The sequence below is a fragment of the Nanorana parkeri genome, unplaced genomic scaffold (genome assembly GCF_000935625.1).
Source record: "Nanorana parkeri isolate BGI_ZX_2015 unplaced genomic scaffold, ASM93562v1 scaffold374, whole genome shotgun sequence".
NCBI lineage: Eukaryota > Metazoa > Chordata > Amphibia > Anura > Dicroglossidae > Nanorana > Nanorana parkeri.
The window spans coordinates 599,181-625,067 of record NW_017306642.1 but is presented as its reverse complement, the minus strand read 5'-3'; the positions used below and the strand labels follow the sequence as shown (position 1 = coordinate 625,067).

The 25,887-nt window shown below is 39.4% G+C and overlaps 1 protein-coding gene across 1 annotated transcript in view; it reads left to right on the top strand.

The window, feature by feature from the left end:
* Nucleotides 1–25,067, top strand: part of PRKG2 (protein kinase, cGMP-dependent, type II) — an 81,198-nt gene extending 56,131 nt beyond the window's left edge. The window contains exons 12-18 of the mRNA XM_018559001.1: nucleotides 2,312–2,401; nucleotides 2,980–3,121; nucleotides 6,394–6,557; nucleotides 12,341–12,463; nucleotides 18,896–18,958; nucleotides 21,922–21,988; nucleotides 24,972–25,067. Coding sequence (XP_018414503.1) covers nucleotides 2,312–2,401; nucleotides 2,980–3,121; nucleotides 6,394–6,557; nucleotides 12,341–12,463; nucleotides 18,896–18,958; nucleotides 21,922–21,988; nucleotides 24,972–25,067 — 745 coding nt within the window. The remainder of the gene's footprint in view (nucleotides 1–2,311; nucleotides 2,402–2,979; nucleotides 3,122–6,393; nucleotides 6,558–12,340; nucleotides 12,464–18,895; nucleotides 18,959–21,921; nucleotides 21,989–24,971) is intronic.
* The last annotated feature ends 820 nt before the right edge of the window (nucleotides 25,068–25,887 follow it).

Genomic DNA, 25,887 nt, shown 5'->3' with positions numbered 1-25,887 from the left:
TGTGATTGTAATGTCTTCCTTATATTGTAAAGTGCTGTGCAAACTGTTGGTGCTATATAAATCCTGTATAGTAATAATAATGAGAAAAGTGCTCCTCAAAATTCAACTTTATGGGCTAACTCCAGCTAAAACTTTCTTTTTAAAATGTTTTTATTTAGGTGGGTCAAAGTCAGAACCTTTGAGATGTTTTTACTGCTGCCTGCGTCCTAATTGGGGGGACATTCTCTCAGTTACTGCTCACTAGAAATGAGTAGGTACTGGTGTCACTGGGGCAGATATACACAGAGAGCAATAAACCCCTACAAATGCACTTTTGTTGTGGTCTCTGTCCTGATCAGAGAGATATCACATCACCTCCTGTCCTTATGACATAATTTTGCAAGGACTGGACATATATGTCTTCCCTTCCTAGGGACACAGACAACAGTAAAAGTCTGTATTTTAGCCTTCCCCTATGCCTGTACAAAATAAAATAAAACATTTACCGTAGCTAGAGTTGATCTTTAACAACAAATCATTTATTAACCACTCAATGTCTGGAGCATTTTTTATTTTTGCACTGAAGTTCAAATGTGAAAACAGTTTACAATCCATAAATAATTATGTAGAATTAAAACATGCTAGTTACATTTTTTTAAGTTGCATGAGATAGGCACTAATGTTCATCAAAATGATCTTTTTAGGAAAAAATGCATTAAAATGAAAGAACTCCAGGATTTTTTTTATTAACCCTTGCAGTGGGGCAACAACCGCACTGCAAGGACTAAGTACTTGTTTGTGTCTAGCTGCTAAAATAGCAAAGTTATACTCACCCAAAGCTCCAAGCCAGCCAGTTGTCACAGCGCTCTCTCCAGCCTGTCTCCCCCTCCCTGCAGCATTGTAATCTTCCTCAACATCCCCATGTCTATACACTGTGTATAGACATTGATGTTTTACAGGACCTATGGGGATAGACTTTGGAAGGACAGGACTAAGAAGAAGTCGGCTCGGAGCTTCAGGTGAGTATAACGTTTTTAACTTAGAAATGAACAAGCAGTTAACCCTTGCAGTGCAGGTGTAGCCCCATTGTAAGGGTTAATACAAACATTCCGGGAGTTCTTCTTTAAGATTAATGCACACAAACAGAATAAAATACCAATTGTTATCAAAATATAAAACATGGGGTTGTGTTGGGTAAATACATACCAAACATGTCAACCTTTAAAATTGTGCACACCCATCAAATGGCAAAAAAACTACAATACCCACAATTGCCCTTAGGCAACACTTTTAAAGCCTTTACTACCCATCAATTTAGAGTTAACAGTGACTCACAAGAACATAGCCACAACTGATGCGTGTATATAGAGGTGGAGGGCTTTGCATTTTTTTGTGTTTATTTTTTATGTTACTATCATTTTTTAAACTTTGTTGTTTTGCTTTTTTTACAGTTAACGTTATAACTATCACATAAGAGGCTCACAAGCCACCTATGAGACAGCAGAATCTAAGAGACAGGTCCTCTTTGTGGAGACATCAAGACCCCTAATGTGATTCATCAGCTACAGCAGCCGGAGAAAAATCAGCCTGAAACCGCTAGTGGCAAAATATTTGTTGCTTCCGGTTTCAACAAGCAGAGGGGAGATCAGCCACTGGAAGAGTGCTGATCTTCCTCTGATGCAGCTGCACAGTCTAGTTGCAATAGTCCCGGGCCCGCATGCGGGGCAGCAGAGTCTGGGATAGCTAGCATGAGTATGGGGGGGCACACTGTTTGGTAGCATTCAAGTGATCACATTTGTATTGATTCCGGAGGGAGAGAATGAACCACAGGGGAGTTAGCACCCAACCTGAGGTGTATTATACAAGCATCTGCAACAAACCACAGCACATTTTGAACAAATCCTTCAGATGCAGCTGGAAATGGGGCATGTCTGTGATATTATTTTAGTTTTCTTAATTTACTGTTTGACTGCATAGGTTTGTACAATGCTACTATATGTCCTTGTGATTAATGTCCAATGTGGGCACTACATTGTCAGTGCCCCCTTTTTTAAAGTCTGGTTGAGTTGTAGTGCTCATATTTTCTCTAAGGGTGCAAATTAACCCATATATGCTGTGTATAGATACAATCATAAGCCCTAAGCACGAAGATAAGTGAAAAGTCCCTTGCAAAGTGAAAATGTACTTTGTAGAGTGTACATGCTCTACTCCTTTAGTAAATCAATCCCAATCTTTTACTTTCATCTACACGTTGTTTCTGCATGTTGGCTTATATGCTGCTTAACAATATTCTTTATCTTCAAGCTAATAATAGGCAAATATATACTTTCAGGTTATACCGAACCTTTAAAGATTCAAAATACATATATCTGCTGCTGGAAGCTTGTCTCGGTGGAGAGCTTTGGAGTCTCTTAAGAGATAGGTAAAGATTTAGGGTTTTATGCCATCTTTTCTAACACTGTACTAAATCTTGTATTTATGTTTCTTATCATCTTATCTGTCCATTTTTATGTATATGGAATAACTAAAATAACTAAAAAACTCAAATCTGAATTTCTTTCTTTTTATTTTGCGCTGAAGAAAACAAAAATAATTAAATCAAATCTGCATTTTGTTTTATTATTCCTCTTTTTTTGGAACATCTGCATTGACTTTTATGAAGAAATTTTAATAATCTACAACAATATTAAGTGCAACAAAAATAAATATTAAAACACAAACTATCAGTTGTCAAAAAATACTTATGAGGCCTTAAGTGACTTTTACAAGAAGAACCAAAGCACTTGGAAATTATCAAAGAGACCTTTTAATTTTTTATTTCATTCAATTTGTGGATTAAATTAATAATTTATTGGATCTGGCTGAAAGTTACATTTAGCATAATCACTGTGTGGGCCCTTGAAACTGAAATGTTTAAACACTTCATGTGGCACATGTGTAATGTCAAAATGATGATTAAAACTGAAAACACTTGAAAACAAATGTTGACTTTGTTCCCAGAGGCAGCTTTGATGAGATGACTGCTAAGTTTTGCATTGGATGTGTGACTGAGGCTTTTGAGTATCTGCATCGCATAGGTGTCATGTACCGAGATCTAAAGCCAGAAAATTTACTGCTAGACTCAGAAGGCTATGTAAAACTGGTAAGTTTACATTTTGAATATTTTAGTGTGCATTCAGTAAAGACTAAATAGACAGTGATGTGGGTGATGATATAACCAAACCTGCATGCTCTAATTTTAAAATTTCTGCTAAGGGCCTGCTTATTTGGTGATAACATTGTTATTATCAAGATAACAAAGTAACTTTTTCATATTTAATCACTCTTGTTTTGTTTTTTTTAATAGTGTTACTGTAGATAAAAACTATACATTTTATTCCATAATTTGTACTGTTTATAATGACACTAATGGGGGTTATTCATGAAGGAGCCGAAGGATCCAGCCGTAGCTTCGGCTGATCCTTCGGCTCTCTTCGGCTACCGGAGCCCTTCGTTTCAGTTGAACTGAAGTGCTGCTGTACGTGCTATTCACTATAGCTGCCAAAGCGAGGCAAACGGCCTGCTAAAGGCCTGCTAAAGGCCTGCTAAAGGCCGGCCTTTCACCCAGCTGTGACAGCTGTGATCTCACAGCTGGCTCTACCCAGTTGTAATGACAGATCAGCGTCCCCAAATGATCTTGGGACGCTGTACTGTCATTAAACAATAACAACTGGGTGGAGGCAGACGTGACATCACGGCCGGCTCCGCCCAGATGTTATTCATTGGCCGACACCTGCTAGAAGACTCTAGCAGGTGCCAGCCAATAGGAAACAGTTGGGCGGAGCTAACTGTCAATGCTAGCTCTGCCCAATAGTTTTTTTTCTTTTAAAAAAAATCTTTATTTATTTTAAAATTTTACTATTTATTTAGATTTTTTAAAAGTTTTTTCAACCTTTTTGTGTGTGACTATTTTCATTGATTTTCTATTCTGCTCAGTACCATGGAGGTACTACCATAGAGGTACCGAGCAGAATAGTTGAGCCGAATTACACTCGAATGCCGCTCACTGCCGTTTGGCCGTTATGTGAATAGGGGCGAACGGCAGCGAGTGATCTGCCGGAGCTTGGGCTTAGCCGATCCAGATGTTGACCTGACCGAAGTGCAGCCGAAGGCAGTCGATATATGGCTGTTTCCAGATGATGTATGGCCGAAATCAGCCGTACTGAGCCAGAGTGAATAGCTGAATGTAGTTCAGCTCACTTCACTTTGGCTGGGCTATTCACTCAGCTGCCTTCGGCAGCTTTGGGACTAACCCCCTAATATGTTTTTGGTGCAAAGCATTGCAAAGATAGAAATCTGCCTTGCAGCACTCAGGGTCCCCGGTTCGAATCCCGGTCAGGACGCTATCTGCAAGGAGCTTGCATGTTCTCCCTGTGCTTTTGTGGGTTTCCTCCAGGCACTCCGGTTTCCTCCCATACTCCAAAGACATGCTGGAAGGTTTATTGGCTCCTCTCAAAATGGGCTTAGTATGTGAGGAGTGTGATAGGGTATTTTTAATGAGATACTAAAAACAAATGACAAACAAAATGACCAGGTGACTAATGACTAAGGTGAAAAAAGGTTAAAATATTAAGGGCTTAAAAATAGATATAAAAAGCAGAAAAATAAAAGCTTAGGAGAGAAGAGGAAGAAATAAATAAATTAGGGCTTATTAGGGTTAACTAAGGGCTATTAAGGTACAACTTTTCTTTAGCAAAAACACTTTCTTTGTTTTCTTGTAAGGTTAGTTTAACTGATATCATATGCAGATTAAAGCTCACCCCTTTGATCTGCAGATGAATGAAACAGAGTAAATGCAAAGTAATCCTATTCTGTATCTCTGAATAAACCTGTGTATACACGGATGGAATTTGGCCAATTCAACAGCAATTGACAGAAATTCAATCCAACGGTGGCCCTATCTTCTCAACAAAGGTTGATGGTTAGATCGGCTTTTGTTGAAGGAACATTTTGGAAAATTGTCGGGTGAAAAGTGCTTGAAGCCAATCAGCAGCAATCGCTGTATTGGAATTCTGACAGTACAGGCGCTGCTGTCAGAAGACAAAGGACACAGCAGGAGATGTTATTGTGGATGAGGTATTTGTTTTTTTATCGTTCAGCCTACGAAAAGCTATCAGTGTGTACACAGCTTACAATACTGAGCAGTTTTTACAAACGGCTTCTAAACCGGATGTCTAGGCAAGGAAGGATCGCTCAGTCTTCTGATAAAATCCTGGGCAAGCTGAGGATCCCAAATCTTGAAAAAAATACAATTTTCTTGATATTTGGGATATTCCCCTCTACCTAGATTCCAAGAATAGGCTAAGTAATGGTGCCAAGGTGAGAGTGCTAGAGCACATTTTCAAGGGATTGGAGATACTTTTTTTTCCAAGATCCGAGAGGAAGGCTGAGTGACATTACTGGTAGATAATAAACCAGAATCTACAGTAAGCATCTTAATTTTTTTTACTCCTCATTTGTTTCAGGTTTAGATTACAAATTTTAGATGGAGTAATTGATAGGGGTTAAAGTGTATTTCGACTTTTGCAGCCAAATTGGGATCGCACCTATTTTATATTTGTTACATGCTCCCATTCACATAGCATAAGCTACATTTTAAAATGATTCTTGCAGTTTAAATTGCTTTTACTTGGGTTAGGGTTATAAGGGTTAAAATTTCATGTAGGTTCTATTTATTTTAAATGTTAGGAGGGGTTGTGATGGATAAGGGGTCTTGGCCATTCAGAGGTGGCTTGCCCATTGTATGTTAATGAAGCTTATCAGATAAACACAATACTCAAATTTCAGTCCTTTCCATTGGGACAGACCACTGTGAAAGGGCTAAGAAAAACCTGGAATCAGTCATCTTACCTCATGTAACATCTAAAAGGTAAGAATTTACCTTTTTCAATATGCCGTGTGAATAGTAACACATAACAAACACATGGAAGGGTTTTCCTAGATTTGACTGCAAGAGTGGAAATACACATTACGTTTTTACATCAAGATCTGCTTTAAGTCTTTTGCCCTCTTCCACCTCACCACATTTAGTAGTAAAGTATCTGCATATAATATGGGTTGAATAAAGGGCAAAAGTTATATACGGATCTTCTTGAATGTATAGACATTCTTGAAGAAAGAAGCACTGTTTAAAGATGACACATGTAAGTAACAATGTAGCACAGCAAGTGGCCTTCACTGTAACTTGAATTATGCTAAAAGAACAGCAGAAATTGTTAAGATAGTATGTGGACATCATGCAGCTATCCTTTGAAATCTCACACAGAGCACTAATCTAGTTTTCATCCTCAGTGAGCCAGATGATTTACAAGAATTCATGATAAAAGACAGGAAAGACTAATTCAGAACACTTGCTGTATATATTTCACACCTTAGGTTGATTTTGGATTCGCTAAGAAGCTCTTTCCTGGCCAAAAAACATGGACGTTCTGTGGGACACCAGAATATGTTGCTCCAGAAATTATTTTAAATAGAGGCCACAGCTTCAGTGTGGATTTCTGGTCACTTGGCATATTATTGTATGAACTACTTACAGGAAGGTAAGTGGTATTATAATTATTTTTTATTAACATATAGTAAATGTATACATCTCTGCCTTTGCTACTGTGCATTTATGTGTAGTACTACATCTTCGGAAACTGTGTTTAAGTTTTCTGTCTCATAAAGGTGACGTGGCCATATGTTTAAGATAATTTTAGTGATACACTAATGGGTACAAGGTAATTTGAGGTAAGTTTAAGTGCCACTGGTGAAAACATATGAGGAACAATTACTAAAGGATTGAGTGAACCTGATGAGTTTTTAACAGAATTTTACAATTTAATAGGAAACGCTGTTTGTGTCCCCGGTGGGATTTCCTCACACTTCTCATAGTCACATGTAGGTATGCGCTTTGGATTTAATGGTTTTGTTGTGAATCTGCTGGATTTTGATTTGCATGCAGGCTTAGAAGGGTGAAGAACAGGGACTGGGGCAGGGAGAGCTGACAATCTGCATAGGGAGAGCTTATGGAGATCTTTACTTAACTGAGTATTCTATGGTGTGAATTGCTGCGATGGACCACATTGTCTTTTGTGTCCCCATATGTTCACAGATTTATTTACTTAACCCCTTGCTAGGGCTACTGTTTCTGTATCGTAAACAAGTGCCATGCAGTGCTATTGGGAGGTTTATTGGGGTCTTTTTTTTAATGCTTTATTTTAAGGAGGGGGTCCTTTCTTTATGTGGTCCCATCGGTATATAAACTTTTTTCTATTTTATAGAGTTTTTTTATTGTTTTTGTTGCCATAGCCTTTTTAAAGTTTGGTTTGCTTAAAGTGCAGCATTCACTTGTTGCTGAACTGTTCTTGGAGTCGCTCTTTGTATGAAGCAATTCGCTGCATTGCCGGGCAAAAATATTGTGCACCAAAAGCATGTCTCATTGCTTACAGTTACCTTACCACCATATTGCCATAGTAACAATAAAGTTTGGTATGCATCTCCACCAAAAAAAGACAATGATTGGCAGGCCAAATGTCATAGGCAGAGGTACTACTGGTGGGTGCTGCTGTTGGGTACTACAGGTCCCCCACAGTAGTAACCAACTCCCCTTTCTATTTGCTTGCCAATTGTTTGCCAACGTTGCTCATTACAATTTGCTTCCCATTGACTTCAATAGATACAGTAATACTTGATACAGTAAAAGTAGTGACTTTTAGCTAAATGTTATGGTATTACCACAAAATAGGCTCAATTCAAAAAGCTTTAACATCAGCCTAAGGTTCTTTATTTTCACCCAGTGGACTGTAATTTCCCAATTCAATTGAACACAACTGAAAATACCCATGACTTTTTCGAAAATAATGGATCATAGCCTGCTGTGTTATTTTTGTGAATTGAGTCTATTGAGTGATATTCCATAGTACCTTTCTTCAAATAAAAAAAAATGTAACGCAATTTTAAATAAGGCTGCAAAAAATTAGCTAGTGTTATATTTAAAATATAAACTCTTCTCATTGCCCAGAAAAACTGGTGAAACTCAAGTACACAGCACGCTTGATGCCTAAAATTTTATAAAAAGCAATATCTTGAAAAGGATCAAGAGGCTCAATTCACAAAGATAACACACCAGGATAAGAATCATTATTAAACAAAATGACAGGTATTTTCAGCTGAGTCAAATGAGTTTTGAAAATGATGGTTACGTAGCTGAAAACAAAGATGATTATCCTTGTGAAAATAATTTTGAATTGAGTCTTTTAATTATCTTATATAGCCTGTGGGTGTCACTAGTGTATCAAAGTGAAGATTTTTTTTCTTGCTAAAATATGGATAACCTAATAATTTGATCTTTTATAAACTTTTATGTGCTTTTCAATAACATGTTAATGATGTGACATTTGCTTTTAGATTCTAATGTAACTGTAGAGCTGCCTCCTATTATTGCCAAATATTTTATTTTGTAAAATGGTATAACATACATATGCTGTAACCTGTAGTAGCGCATTCAATTTTTACAGACCCAAATTCTTAACATTCTAAACCTTTATCAAAATTAATTAGTGAAATTACTAGAGTGTGGGGACTCTTGTATGGGATTCTCCTATTTGTTACAATGGGTTTTATGAAACCCCATTATAATAAAACTTCTATCCAAGTGACTATTTATTGAAGTAAATATGGTAAAGCTATGTTCAGTTTAAATACACCTGCAAATCCACTTTAATGCAAATCATCTTCAAAGTGAATTACATAAACAGAGCTTTTGCTTGCTTATGATTAACGTGACACTAAACTCAGGAGTAAAATTTTAAAAATGCATTCAAGTACCTTAATTATTAACAGAAATGTATCTTATTTGTGTATCACTCAGCTGTAGATCCTCAAATCATTTCTGCATTGGTGCTTAAACTGTCCTTCCTTCTGGAGGGTGGCTACTTTTGTTCCCAATGGTCCCTGTGTGTGTTGTAAAGTAGCCATCACTCCAAACTCACTCTTGTGATGGACTACAAGCTCACATTTAGTTTACTAATTTGTATAGAAATGATTGTCCATCACGGTAGTAAGCTTGGAGCAGTGGCTACTTTACAATACATGCAGGATCCATGGAGAACACAAGTAGCCACCCTCTAGAAGGAAGGACAGTCTCAGCATGAATTCAGAGATGATTTGAGGATCTACAGCTGAGTGATACACAAATAAGATACATTTATGTTAATAATTAGGGTACTTGAATGTATTTATAAGATTTAACTCCTGAGTTTAGTTTCACTTTATTATGATCACAGCTACACCTTATTTACTAAGCTAAGTGAACAAATTTGCTTTGCTAAGTGAAAATGTTTTACTTTATTTTTACCCTGACAAGTCTTTGAAAGGTCAGGGATAAAGATGTAAGTGTGCTTTGCCCACGGATTTACCCAAGACTGTGTTTTTCAATGAAAGTAAGGAGAAGCAAGTAAAAATAAGGACTTGGGCAAACTGGATTTTTGGTGCTCACCATAAGATCATAAGACCCTTTCTCTGCATTAATTGAAGGACACAGCAAAGATTGGTAGATCTTGTACCACTGGGTTATACTGCAACCTGCAGGAGTAGGACACAAGGCACAAAAGACAGCCTAGGGGTGGCCCCTGCTGGTGGCCAAATCCCCAAGTTAACACAGCCTTAGTAACAAGCAGTGAAAAGATCCAGCAATCAGTAACAGGCAATACCAGGGGTTGGATGCGGTCCTTAAATAAACGCAGAGAAAAGGATTTTACGATGAGTACAAAAAAATCCAATGTTCTCTTACATTCATTGAAGGAGACAGCAAAGGTTGGTAGATCTTATACCAGTAGAACATCAACAAGCAGTGATCTGAAACGGGGCGAGTAGGAAAAAAACTAAAAAGAGGTAAACGGGGAAAAAAGATTCCCAGTAAGGATTTTGACATCCTTACTCTATGACGCTAGGCAACAAATTGGGGCTGTATTAGCACTTGGGGGGTTGTCCATCAGCAGGGGCGGTCCCTAGGCTTTCTTTTGTGTTTTGTGCCAAGATTCCTACTCCTGCAGTGGCAGTATAATCCAGTGGTACAATGTCTGCTGATTTTCACTGTGTTCTTCAATGAACAAAAGAGAAAGTTTTTTTTTACATTGGAAACAAACTTTTTTTTACATTGGACGTGTGTAATTATACATTCAGATGACTCTTTTTTCACTTGGAAAAGTAGCTTCCATCACTGGGGCTGGCCCTCCTTTCTGTATAGGCATACTAGCAGGGGTGTTCATTTAATGCAGTGGGCCTGTGTGGAAGATCGTAAGCTGCCCACCCCCGTGAGAGCTGTACTACACTGCAGCCACATACACGTGTACATTTTATTAACAGCTCCTATACCAAAAAAGTATTTTGAGTCATAAAGTGGCTTGCCATATGCTGGGTCTAATTGCAGTGTGACAGTTGAAGGATACTGAATGGTTAAAAAAAAAAAAACTGAGTATAACAGACATGTACAACAATCAGCCCATTAAATATTAGGGAGAACTTCATAAAATAGAAGGCAACTGTTCAGACAATATTCACTTTGGTCAGATGTACTGGTGGCCAGTTGCTCCCTATAAAAACCAAAACTATAAGAACCACACTTACATCAGGAGAAGAGTCACTGCAGTACAGGACTCATGTAAAATAACAACCTTTTTAGAGCCAATGCCACAAGTGATTAGCATCATTAGCATGTTTGGGTTTCTGTAATTAAGGCTTTTTTTTTTACCAAAAGCAGCAAAAAAAGTATATTTTTTTCTGTCTACATGCTGTGGCCCTGCTTCCATTTAATCTTGTAGACATGAAATACAACACAGGTTGTTGTCTGCTGCATTCATGCCACTCTGTTATTCTGATTGGAATTTCTCACAGCGGATTTCTTGATGGTGACATGCCTTCCTAATGTGTGTTGAAATGGCCACTTGTCGTCTCCATCAGAAGCCTGCGTGACAGGGTGGCAACGTAGAAACACAATTTAGAAGCACAGACAGGGCGTTGTAACCCTATAACAGGACATGTCTGCACAAAGTGTATCACCAGGTATTATCAAATAGTACTTTTGAAATGACATTACCTTTCCATAGGCAACATGTTAAATCTTCACATTGTTGAAGAGCTCTGGTTACTTGCGATTGTGTCAGATAGTGTGTTCTTCACAGAGTGCTATGGTACCTTCCAGTGATGTGCGCTACCTTCCGTGCTGGGTGAGGCATTCCCCTGCCCGCCCCAGCCCTGCCCCCAGCATGCCACACTCCCCAGCCTATCAAAGCCCCACCCCCCAACCTGGTCACCAAGCTATGTGTGGAGGAGGGAGGGAGGAGCAAGGGAGGGGACAGGGAGGAGCCTCCCTGTCATTCACTTGCTCGTCACTGGTGAGGCATCGAGATTGATTTCCTCAGTGTTTTTCTTTTTCTTTTTTTTGATTGGACAGCTTGGATCAATGGCGCTTTGCCATTGGTCCAAACCATCCACAGAGCTCAAGCCTCTAACATAGAGTAGAGACTGTTGCAGCTCTTGCCTCACTGTGTTAGGTTACACAAGCAGCGGGTAAGCCCGCTGCTGTGTAACCTAACATAGTTTCAAAAGCCGGATGCCGAGCCACCTGTAATTAACAGGCAGTGCTCCGCTCATGACAGGTTACACATCGCGGAGGCTTTCTCTGCTCTGTAACCCGCAACAAGCCAGTCTAAATGGGGGAAAAGCTGTCACCTTCAGACTTGAAGCTGACAACATTTTCCTCCATAATACTAGGTGAGGTTCTGCCTCACCAGCCTCCCCTCACCGCACGTCCCTTGTTCCTATTGCCTACCACCACTCACTAAAGAATACTCCACCTGCCACTGGAAAGGTAAGTACAAACCTTCTTTTTGTACAGAATGGATTTATTTAATATTTTTACTATGGCGACTAGGTAACTTTAAAGCTTAAATGACATGTTCATGTTTGGATTTACATATATTTTAATGACATGCCCATCTGAAGAAAACTAGTAGAAACATCTTTAATTAGTACCTCTCTCTATAGGGAAACTTGGATGGTTTCCTTGTTGGAGAGGTCTGCATTACATTGCAGAAGACATTTTTCATGGGAAGCCATGTGCAGATTTCCAACAATAAACATTATATTAGCTGCAAGTTTTCTTTGTTTAGTTTCATTTTCCATGGTGACTGAGAAAAAGTATTTTCTTTACATGTTTCTGCAGCTGAGTTGAAATCTTAACAACACAGCTCTGTTTTTGTTATTATATATATATCTTTGGGAGGATTATTTTTCATGTATAATATGTGTAACATAACATATCTGGCATATTTCTCTCCAGCCCTCCTTTTACTGGGCCAGACCAGATGATGATCTACAATTTAATTCTCCAAGGCATCGAAAAAGTCGATTTTCATAGAAAAATATTGAGACGTTCTGAAGACTTGATACGACGACTGTGCAGGTAAAATGAGTCCGCAAATGCTTACTCTCTGGAATCTATCGCTGGACAGTCCTAAAGCAATACCAGCTACCATAGGGGAATAAAGCATATCTAAACCCCAAATCAGAAATGTAATATATAGCAGCTTACCAGTCCTTAGATGTGGTAGTTGCATTAGTTTTCTTTTTTCTGTGAGCTGAAAAGAAAGCATTAAGAATCTTATCTGTCTTATGTGATCTAACTACTCCCATCAATACACCATGTAAAGGAGATGAACAAAGGCAGACATGTTTGAAGTCCAGCCAGTGTGACAACCATGGCTGTCCCTTTAGATACAGTGGAGAAATGGTTGTAGACATGAAGGGACAGGAAGTGTGCAATGCGTATGACTACTATGTCAAAATAAAGGGGAAAGCTACAGTATATTACATTTTTGTTTTTGGGTTTAGATGTTTTTGTTTGTCTATGATTAAATGTCTTAGACTCTAGGTGCATGGGCATTTTTTAATCTTACCTTGTCAATGCTTTTTTGAAGTACATTAAACCAAGCATTTGAAAGCCCATCTGTCACTTTGCAAGTAATTATACAGGTGTTAATTTTCTTATTGTGGTTTCTTTATTTAAAGTTATTTTATTTAAAGTTCTCCAACCCCAGCAGAAATTGTTGTGCATGTACAAGCCTGCAGCTAAAGACAACTGTATGAAAGCAGCAGTCTCTCTAAAGTGGTATTTAAAGTATAAGTATATGTTTTCTAAATATCTTGCTTCCTTTTTCAGACCTTGTGATATACTGACAGGGCCTAAATGAATTCCTTGCAGCACTGGTGTGAGGTGTCAGCAGGCCACCCCACGTATTTTCCTGCTGACATTCAAGCCCTACAGCTCAAAAGCCCTTCTGTTTCTCTCTATAATTTGCAAATATAGGTACATGCGGCCAGCTCTATTTGCTCTATTGACAGGTGCATTTGACCTTCCAACCTGAATCTGATCTGCTTTAAGCAGGTTTTGCATTCTCATAGACTTGTAAGGGAATGTAAAACTCATGTGACAAAAACACCTATTAACATACTGTAGACCTTACAGTTGTGCTTTACTGCTCCTTCTCACAGTATAAATCTGTGAGGTTGATTTATTAAAATAAAGACTTAGTTCACCATTTTTATCCTGCACAGTTTCCCTGTGTCCCAATACAGTAATAATGTACCTCTATTCCAGGAATGGCAAAGCTATTGATAGGTACTGGACCAGGCCCACCACAGCTACTCGTCGCCTTGTGCAAAATAAACTTCTCTATGGTATCTAGTCAGACATCATGTGCAAAATGCAGGATGGCCCAACCACTGACCATAGAAAAGTTCTCTGCCTCCTGTGCACACTTACTGTATGTCATTGAGACACCAGATTATTCTAATGTCCACCCACAGCTCTTGGCCACTCCTTCCCACCCACTGCTCCTACCATTCTCTATGATTTAATTTTTGCCCGTCAGCTCTCTCAGCTGCCTGGGGTTTCCGCTAGCTCTGCTGCTACAGGTTGACCGAATTAGTGACAGCAGTTTCACTACTTCCGTCAGTTACAATCTGAAGCAGGAAGCTGAGAGAGACAGGAGGAGGTGTACTATCTCCTCCTCCAGCTTAGCACCAGGCTCGCACCTCCACTCTTCTCTCTTTAGCACCACCTAGCCATCTTGGGCATAGCTTCCATGAAAAAAAACAGGATGCCATTGGGCCCGCCCAGAGTTAATGGGCTGCTACCCCACTGCTGGTTCTTAGCCAATCATCAGCTTCCCTGGCGAGAAGAAAAACTACTATCCCACTAATGTAAACCAATAGTTCTAAATACTAAGCCACTGAACAGAGATTGCTTCTGGTGTTAAGATTCCTCTGTGCAAGACCTAAAAGTTAAACAGGTGAATAAAAGTTAAATGCACTGAATAATACAAAGGGGAAGCCCTTTATTATTATTAAAATAGTAAGTAGTAAGTGCTTTTTACTGAGTCTACAATGTTAATTACAGTTTAAACCTGAAAACAACAGACAGATTTACTGACATTGACAACTATCTATTGGCATGCTAACATCTCTGTCCTTTACCAAATACTGTCCATATGCCACATATTTAGCCCACAGATGAAGGAACATTTGTAAGAGGCCCATGTGGTTTGCATGCAGCACACCCCCCCTGCTCGGGTGACAACAAGTGTATTTCCAAGCTACATTCAATAACTTTTCATGGGGACCAGAGCACACATTAATGCAGTCATGGACTGCAGTAAATATAGCTATGGATCCTCCCATAGTGCAGCCTTATTTTCTGTCCACATACATATGTACACGGAATACATTTCCCATTAAAAATGTTTTAAACCTTCACTGCACAACAGACACATTAGCTGCACACAGTAGAATACAAGTACAATGACAGAAAAGTGTACCCGCCACCACTCCCTCTTATTTACTTGCAGGGAGGAACAAACCCGAGGCAGGGCCCTAACTAGGGAGGCGCAGTCCAGAGAGGTGAGACATGCCCTATTTGGTGCTGCAGTGAGGCAGTGCATCATGGGATATATAGTTCCTCTGCAGGCTGTGCTATTTTTTCTGGATTGTCACATGACACTACAGGAAGCCAGAGTCTTGGGCCACATCTTTTGTAATTCTAAACAAAAAGGGTGCAGATTCAAGATGGCCATAGAGGGGATAAGTGAAAAGGGATAACTTGGGTAAAAAAGCACAATAAGAAAGGCTTCTTTTCATTATAAAAAGCTCATTCCTTCTAGAAAGGTGAACGTTTTAAGGAAGACACAATGCTTTGTGCATGTGTTTGAATGATTGCAATTAACATAACATTGATCTTACAGTGAATGTCCGGCCAAAACCTTTTTGAGTTTAGATAGTTTGGATAGAATGAGGGAGGGTTAGAATCCCTGTTAAGTTTTTTTTTTTTCTTCTTGCTATTCGGGTCTCTGATAAACAGATTTCCCCTCACTAACCCAGTCCCAGTGGCAACAATTTCAGCTGACAGGAAGTAAATGAAAATTGTCACAAGGTCACAGACAGCAATAAAAAGCCGACAAGGGTCCTATCCTTACCCTACTCTACAAAAAAAAGGATTTTCATTTCTGTCTGTGTTGCTGTTCCTGTTTGGTAAAACCATTACCAGGATGGTAAGTAAAAATAAAACATGGAGCCACAGACAGCAGTAAATTCTGATAGGGGGTCTAATGCTTCCCTGTGCTAACACAAAAAAAAAAAAATTCTGGCTTTTGATACACTTTAGAACTAATCACTAGTATTACATGTGGACTACAAAGGGGAAGTGTTCCAGAGAGAAGGTCACTGGAAAAAGTGGTTACTGCATAGACCGAGACCGGCATGTATTGTAAAAATATATTATATTAAAATCATGGAAAAAGCACCATCAGTAAACTCATTCAATTTCATAAAAAGGACAACGTTGTACATAACACTCAATCATTCACTCATTCATACTATGGGCCCCACACAGACTACGGAAATATCGATTCCCAAAGTATCCAAAAGGTGATACTGTGTTCTGAGAGTTAACACTTTTTCTCAATCAGCAATCAAGCTCTCAAGGTGCCCATACACTGCGCGATTATCGTACGAGAATCGCGGGAAATCCCACGATCGTACGATAGTCGTGCAGTGTATGGAAGGTGCGTGACCGTTTCTACTGTACGGTCGCACAACTTTTGTATTTTGAGCATGTTAGAAAACCAGCCGAGAATCGTACGATTTTCGGCTGGTTTTTAGCATGATCGAGAGATAACTGTCAAACGGGCCGGTGTGCGCACGCGCACACTGCCCGTTCAGCATTGCAGTCATCGGAAGCCCGCCCCTCAGGGGGTCAGGCTTGCAATGATCGCAAGTACGATCTGCCTGTCCAAGATGGGCAGATCATACTCTTTTTTAATTACTTTACATTTAAGTAATGTAAATGTGTGTGGGGCGCAAATACTTGAATTTATTCTTTTCCAAACAAATGGTGAGCCAGTCAGTGTAGTTCAGGCATCTGTCTTTGAGAATTCTGAAAAAAAATATTTATAAAAAGGTTTGCAGACCATAAGATAATGGCGTTGTGTCCACAAACACCAATAATACCACAAACAGTTGAGGGTTTTATGTTTTGAAAAAGATATAAATAAATTACATTTTCTGTTTGGAAGAATTACACAGGGGTTTCAATTTTGCTATGTGTTAACTTGAGAGCTGATACAGTGGTGGACGTGTCTGGCAGCAACACAGTCAAAAACCACAGCTATTTAAAAAGCAGCTGCTTCATTAAATAGTAAGTAGGGACAAACCCTGTGTGTTGTCTTACATTCAACAGTGTTCCTGTTTTATGGAACACTGTCTAATACTGTCTAGTACCTGTCTAATACCACTTGTTTCAGGGGTGTATTTTATCATATTCGCACACTATGTACAAATATTTGCACTGAAATTCCAAAGCTAATTAAAAACCAGGTATCTAATCTATGTGACGCTTTGGATGACATTTAGAAGACATGACCCATTGAGAGACTTCCCTCCCTCCACTAGAGGCAGATGTTGAGGTGGATAAAGCAGTAGGGCTTGGATGTGGAAAGTGAGGAACAAGGAGAAGGAAGAGTGTGGGAGTTTTGCTGCTGAGTTGTGGCATCAGGGCTTGTTCACATTATAAACAGTGTGTTCTAGAGAGGTCAGCTGCTGGAATGCACTGTATCGCATCCAGGCTGGCTTCCTGTGTGCAGGGGCGGGAAGGGGCATGGTGGTGCATTGAAGTCACACACATCAGTGCCTGCGTTCCGGTCCAGTGCGATCTAAAAAAAATAGTGCTTGCAGCATTTTTACAGATTGCACTGGACCAGAATACAGTTCTGGTGCGGGGATCGCACTGGGGGAGGGGGGCATGGCTGCGGGGCAATTGACTTCAATGCACCGCCACACCTCTTCCCGACCCTGAACACAGGAAGCAACCCGGGATGCGATAGTGTGTTCCAGAAGCTGACCGCTCTGGAACGCACTGTTTATGGTGTGAACAAGCCCTTAAGGTGCTGCTCCAACCAAGCTCTGTGGTGCAAAGTCTTGTTTGCTCATGCATGTGGTATTCAAATGGCTGGTACGTTTACCACGGCTCATATGCTGCAGGCAGAGGCTGTAGGCCACAATTGCTGTTGGCAGTAGATACTTTTTTTAAAAGGCACACGCTGCAAAGCTCCATGAACAGCAGTGGCCTGTACCTGTGGGGCAGTGCCACCACATGGATTAGGATGACTGCTTCCACCAGCCCTCTGCAAGCTGCTCCTGCACTTGGACAAATTCCTTTCTCACTGTTATTCTGCCTTTCCCTCAGATCTTACTTATTATTATTGGTGGTACCCAACTAAGGGGTCCTGGTGCCGAAGCTAGCCGAAGCTACGGCCAGATCCTTCGGTAGCATTGTGAATAGACCCCATAGTCTGCCAAAGGGGATTGGCTACATTTAATGGCAGCTATGGTAATAGAGGGAATAAATATGTGGCAGTGTGTTGATGTGCTGCAAATGAATGGCAGCTTTGCCTGTGTCGCCAACAAGTGTACGCTGCAGACCTTGAATTAAAACGAACTGTGTCACCAAGCAGTTTATATGGCAGACCTTGAAATAAATCCAAAATACTCTAGACAAATGAAATAATTTTTAATCCCCCCCACAAAAAAAAAAAAAGCACAGCTAATGAATAGCTAAATGTAAAAAAAAAGATAATTAACCCTAATAAAAAAACGGCAGTTTGGCTTAGCAGCACAAGTAATAACTACTGTTGCTAATATACACAAAAAGGTTGCCCTAAAAAGGACTGTTGAGTCTGTACTGTGAACACAGAGGAGTGCAGAAGAATATGTAGCCAACCACACTGCAATGCAAAATATTTTAGTGCAATATAGCTCAGTATAGCCTTGTATAGCAACACATTCTCCCTACAATACTCACAACACACGCTAACAAATGTCTGCTGGGAACCCTTTGAATTTGAATTGATTTTTTCCCCACAAGACTTTTGCATAGATTTCTTTTTATCCACAAGGAGACCACTTCTGACTAGTCTTTTCCATACTGTAGATAAGTGGACTGCCGCCCCACTGGTTTCTGCCAGTATAAGCTGATGGTGTCACTGAACATCTTCTGATAGCAAAGGAAAGTCAGTAGGAAGTGTTTTTCTTCGGCTGCACCTATGCGTTTTTTTGTCCTCAATGTTAAATGTTGCCTGTTTCTTTGTGCTTCTGCAAAAGAGCTTGGGCACAATATCTACAAACGCCTGTCTTCCTTCAAACTGCCATTTTGTAATGTGCTTCACCTGCCATGGCCTCACCGCATGTTCTTGTTTGACACAATTTTTTCTGTTTTCTGTCCACCCACAAAAGTAATTTAAGTAATGCAATATATATTAATGAATTGCCATGTTTGTTTTTTTAGACAGAACCCTGCAGAAAGACTTGGAAATCTGAAGAATGGAATATCTGACATTAAGAAACACAGGTTTCTAAAAAAAACTTTTTAACATTTACATTTTCATGCATTCTCATGGTCTGTAAAAAGTTTATTATTATGTGAATCACAGTAGCTAATATAAAAATAGATGTAATTTACAGAAAGTGATTCATTGGGGTTGATTTACTGAAGTGAAAAGGAAAGTTCACTGACCTTAATTACCGTATTTTGAGCTTCATAACACGCACCTGACGACCATAAGACGCACCTAGGGAGGGTAGGGTTTTGTGTAGTTCCTCACTGCTGTAACAGGTGGCACTGTAATTACAGCGCCACGGTCTCAGTGACCACACAGAGCAGACGAAGAATGAACGTTAGCTCCTATGCCGTGGTCACGGGTCCCCCAGAGGAGCGGGGGAACCCGAAAACCACGGCGGGGAGGGGGGGGGGGTGCGGTGGCTTGGCGGCACCACACTATACTTTTAGCTCTGCTTGTCCGGAGCTGGGCTAAATGTACAAAAAAATACTCGCCCGGGCGTCGGGCGAAAAGGATTCCACACCCCTGGGCAAAATGTCAGCCACCTCAGCTCAGGAAAGAAAGTGCGTCTTATGGAGCAAAAAATACAGTATAATGGTAAGCCTATGTTCAATTTAGTCATCCAGTCATGCACATGGAAAAAAAATCCTGTTCGTTTTTCATTTCCCCTGTATCTGTTCACTCTGTATTTTTTTCCTCATTCATTGATGCGCATAGAACTCAGAGACATTCATTTGGATGTCCAAAAGCAGTCCAACTGAAGGTAGGTCACCCAGCAAACAAAATGCTAACATGTCTACTAAAAAGTTAATAAATTCCCCTCAATGACTTGAGATAATTAACATTTTGTTAAGACAGACAGGCATGCTCCTCTACATAGTACGTAGTTACATAGTATTTGAGGTTGAATAAAGACATTAGTCCATCAAGTCCAACCTATTAGGATCTCATTCTAGGAGTACCTGTACCCCTGTATATTACGGTGCCTTAAGAAATCGTCCAAAAGTTTCTTGAACAATTCCACATTATTTGCTGAAATCGCCGCCTGTGGCAGTGAGTTCCAGACCCTAACTGATCTTACTGTGAAGAACCCCCTTCGCCCCTTGTGCTGGAATTTTTTTTCCACCAATTTTAGGTGATGGCCTCTAGTTTTTGTAATGGAGTTAATTTTAAACAGTTTATCGCTAATGTTGCTACCACCATTGAACATTTTGTACATGGAGATCATATCCCCCCTTAATCTCCTCACCTCACCACCTCTAGTTTTTCAAATGACAATGAAATCTGCAGAAAAGGTTAATTATGGCAAACAAAACACCCCTTCCTCCCAGCCCCCTCAAACAATTAGAACTAAGCATCCCTGAAAAACAACCCCATACCATAATCCCCCCTCCGCCAAACTTTACACTTGGCACACTGCAGTCAGGCAAGTACCGTTCTCCTGGCAACCGCCAAACCCAGACACGTCAATCGGATTGGCACTCCAGAGAACATGTCTGCAATTCTCTAGAGTCCAGTGGCGGCGTGGTTTACACCACTGCATCCGACGCTTTCCATTGCACTTGGTGATGTAAGGCTTGGATGGAGCTGCTCGACCATGGAAACCCATTCCATGAAGCTCTCTACGCACTGTTGTCATGCGAATCTGAAGGCCACACGAAGTTTGGAGGTCTGTAGCTATTGCCTCTGCAGACAGTTGGCCACTTCTGCACACTGTACGCTTCAGCATGCGTTTTCCCCTGCTCATTTTACGTGGCCTACCACATTGTGGCTGAGTTGCTGTTGTTCCCAGTTGCTTCCACTTTGTTATAATACCACTAAAAGTTGACCGTGGAATATTTAGTAGCAAGGAAATTCCACGGAACGCCGGAATCCAATGATTTGGAGAGGTGTCCCAATACTTTTGGCAATATAGTGTAGTTTTATTTTTTACCAATGTTCTCCTGTTTGAATGTAAACATTTATTCAGATCCCCTATAATGTATATAAAGTAGAATTAAACACTCATGTTTTTGTTTTATTTGCATATATCTACTGCTAGCAAGCATTCATGAAAAAGTTACCCATTAGGAAATGACTTACCTGTGTCTCCGCCGCTCGCTCCTGTATGAAGACCTGAAGATTCTTGAGCGGGCGTGAATGATCATGGGGTGGGTGCATGCGCAGTAGAGATCTTCGGCCAGTCAAAGAGGAGAGACACAGGGTAAGTCAATGCACACAGCTCACAGCATGCACCCGCACAGACAACGTGGGACACAGAAGTCACTGCAGTCAGCACTGGAGCAGAGACCGGCACCAGCGCTGGAGGGATTGCTGAAAACTACTGGAAAGAAGAAGATGATCAGATCAAGAGGCATTAATTAAGGTAAGCCCTTAAAGCAGCGTGGGGGGGAATTGTGACTTTAATGTCACTTTAACTAAGAAACACATCATCATTCTAAAAACTGAAATATTCTGCTAGAGTTTTACGTGCTTTACGCTTTCATAAGTATTTGGGCATGTTGGACCCTATCGCTGATTTTCTGTTGGGGTTGGTTTTCCCAGCTCATAAAGATTTTTAACCTTCTTTCACACTGCAACCATTTATCTGCACTTAAAAATAGTTTCAGTGCATGTAATGTACAAATTTTCCAAAACAGTGCCTATTACTGGAACTATGCACTGTAAATTTAATATGAGGCCTACGGAGGGCTAAAGAAAAAAAAAGCTTTTTCCCCTAAGTCTGCTTGTCTTTTCATACATGACAATATGCTGTTGGCTTTGGCAGCTCTTCCCGATCCCCTCATAGAGAAAAAACATCCTGCTATGAGCTTACATAATATTGTGTCATCAGCAAATTCCCAGACACTGCTTTGGATGCCTTAAACCAAGCCTTTAGTTAGCAAGTTCAAGAGTTAGACATGAAACAAAAATTGTTTTACTATGCAATACGTATAATATAACACAGTCAGCAAATGTTTGTTTTCTAATTTAGGTGGTTTAATGGTTTTAACTGGGATGGACTGAGTTCAAGAAGTCTTACTTCACCCTTAAAACAAGAGGTAAAGCATACTAATCAGCGGACAATATGATGACAGTGCACTTTGTGAATTGCGTGGTTTGAAAATAACCTCAACCTAAAAGTCAGATTTATTATCTTTTTTAACTAAAGAGGTTGTTAAGTAAATTAAATGTGCTTTTATACTGAATATATTAACTACTGCCATGCTACTTCTTCCTCTCATACACACGATTGACCACAGTGTATCAAAGAAGGCTATACAGTATATAAAGATCCAAAAAATACTTATAAAATATTTTATTGCTTTGTTTTCTTTTTCTTTTAAATTGAAAACTGCAATGCTGAAGTACAGTGTAAAAAAGTGCTAGCCCTTGTTACACCTTGAGAAAATATCCTTGTCCATTTTCTCTCATTTTAAAATAATGAATTAAAGTATGTCACCGCGAAACAAAACAAAACTAAAACATATACAGAACATCTCTGCAATGCATGCACATTTCCTCATGCTTTATCACTCTAAAGACCCTCAAGGTACAGAAAAATACCTGTTGATCTGCCAGAAATGCACCCAGCTCTTAATTTCCTGTTGTGGGCTGACAACACATGCCTTTTTAACCACTTGAAGTCCGCGGTGTTAAACCCCCTTCCCATCCAGGCCATTTTTCAGTATTCAGCGCTGCGGTTCCGATCGTCTATATGTGAAACACCCAGTAACAGGTGTTTGCATTGGACGGGTCTTTTCTGCTCGCGCGCGCCCACGAGCAGCTAAAAAATGCCGTCTGGAGACGGCAACCCGCTAATGCAGCAGTGCCGTCCATCCGTTTTTTTTCAACGGGCGGACGGCAACTGGTTACATAAAAATCACAAGAAATAGTGTCAGCTCTGACCAGTTGTCTTTTGATAAACTGCTGAGCTACTAAACCCAGGTAGTAATTGTTCTGTAGCCGATGATAAGAACTGGCAGCACTAATTAGACTCCTTGAACTAACACAGGAAGTGTGCACAGGACATAGGACATCTGTAAATTCCTTATATGATTAACAGTTTTTTGTTTTTTTTACTTATTGAATGCATATAACAAAATGCCTTTAGAGTTAGATTTAACAGACCAGAAGGGAGCAATTAAGAAAAGTTAATTGTAAAGGTGCCCATACACCTTACGAGTATCAGCCGATTTTCCTATGCGATCGTGTTTTCGGCCGATATTCGTAAGGTGGATGGGCAGTAGGTTAGAAAACTTCGGACGATCGTGCAATTTTCACAAGGTTGGGGGAGTTTCCGTACATCAAAATTCGTATGATTTACACTGCACATGTGCAGACAGAAATACGTCTGGTCGATTACCGCAATTTATTCAGGTGATTTCTTTTAATTACCGCTGATCCAACCTTGCGAAAATCAAGGCAGGATGGGGCCGCCGTACGTAAATCGTACGACGGTTTGATCATCAGACGAAAAGTGTCGTCCGATGACCGCAAGGTGTATAGGCAGCTTTAGGGTTTACATACACTTTAACCTGATCAGAGGTGATTGAAGCATATATGGACCTGGCCAAATATAGCAGAATCAGTATGCATTAGTAAACTTAACTATAATAGCCCAGGTCACTAGGGCACATTGAAAATAATTGTTTTCTATGTGTCCTATTCACACCACAATGCAGGTGTGATGGGCGGTGCACTATGCTGCAGAAAAATGCAGATATGCTGAATTTTTTAGCATCGCATTGGATGCCACTGCAGGTCATGCGGAACACATTTTAAACTACCAATAAAGTTTAAAAAATAGATATTTAAATAGTGACAGCTACAGCAACGCACAATACACGGCACACTGCTGGAGCTGTCATAATGCACTAGCCCACCCGCTAAAATGTTTCATTCTTTTGGATGAGCTTGTGCGAACGGGCCGTAATTCTGTGACTAATTTGCCAACCTATATCCCTACGTAATTTTTCCATTTTTAAGGATGTATAAGGATTTAATTTAATACACTATATTTTTTAAACCCTGCTCTCTTTTTTTATAGGTTAACCAGTGAACAAATATTGTTTTAATACTATAATTGTATAAGATAAGTATAGTAATCCATAGAGTTCCTACATATTATGTCAGGGGGCACAGAGGAGGAAATTTCAGAAGCAGATCATTTTTGGCGGGTGTTATCAAACTTTATAGTGGCTGCTATTGCCGCCTGTAGACAGGTTCCATACTCTTAAATGAAACATATTTTATTACTCTCAGTTATGCAATTTAACTTACATTTTTTTTTATGAAGGTGTCAATTTGCATATAATCATTATGTCACAACTAACATAGTGATCACATGATCGAGAACCACTCTAATTGGTTCCTGGTCATTAGTGGGAACTGAAGATCTCAAAGGCAGCTAGGGTTGACAGCCAGCAGCCTGTGATTGTCAGCTGCTGGCTGTCAGAGAGATTACTTTTTTTAACGCATCCTCAGCAGGGGGCATCATGCTAAGGAACGGTAATATAGAAATTACAAGAGTGAATCGGTTAAGCCAGGCTTAGGGAAAAAAATTATCAGCAAAATCTTCACTCTTGATAAACAGTGGCCAAAATTCCCCAGAACATCATTACAAATGGGTGTCAGAATCAGTGTATCCTATAAAAAATTGGGGCAAGAATAGGGAAATATTATATACATAAGTCCTAGAGGCCCAATAATAAGAAAGCAGAAATGTATTGCCACACAATCAAAAAGGTTCAAACAGTCATCATCTTCCACATGATGTGTGTTCATGTTTTATATTTACTGTTTTTGTACAAGAACATTGTATTCCTGATTTTATTAGAAAAAAAAACAAATGTTCTATGTAAATGTCTTCATATGGGGGTTCTTCTAACTGAAGCAGAACAGAATTGCAGATATCTCAAATCGTCAGAAACCTCAAGATCATCCAACAAGGTTAATTAGCTGTAACTGGGAAGTTTAGTATTAAAAACACATCATCTTTAAACACAAGTCATTTTTCATTTCTGTTTCCTTTTGCACTTCTAGCTGGATGGCCCTTTGGATCATAGTTATTTTGACAGCTATCCACCAGATGATGAAATACCCCCTGATGAGATGTCTGGGTGGGATCAAGATTTCTGAACACAATTCTATCCTGCAAGGCATTACACACTACACATTATGACAATCCCAGAATCCATATATGAGAAATGAAAAACATTCATAAAGGACCTACAACTTATGATGAGTCTGTGTTTATTTGTATTATTTTCTCAATATATACCAGATATAAAATGTTAAATTTTAATCACCAAAATTTGTTGAAATTACAGTGACTATGGGTAACTGCCAAAAAAATAATAATTAAGGAGTATCATCATTCCAGTTTCTTTTTAATACTAAAAGTCATGTTAGTTCCATTTTTACAATTTTAAAACTCCACAAAAATGTACAACTGTCTGAAAAAATAGGGTTTATTTGAAATATTTGAATGTGACATAGTACTGTATATGACCTGCCAAGACTTGAATGTTTCTGCAGTGCCTAATTATCTATCTATCTATCTATCTATCTATCTATCTATCTATCTATCTATCTATCTATCTATCTATCTATCTATCTATCTATCTATCTACAGTATCTATCTATCTATCTATCTATCTATCTATCTATCTATCTATCATCACTATTTTATTATTTGCAGTATTATAACTTATGGTTATACGTAAAATTTTCAGTGTTATGCACAATTTGTTTTTATTATATTACTATTATTATCGTTTTTATTATAAAATGATCCAGGTTTACAACTTTGTATTTATTTGTATATATTTTCTATTCCCTAAATTAGATTTATCATCATAATTACCAATATAAAGTACTCAAAGATATAACATATTTAGTTTTATTTATTATACCAGTCAGCCATCACCCTGAGGAACTAATTATTTAGGTCCTCCTC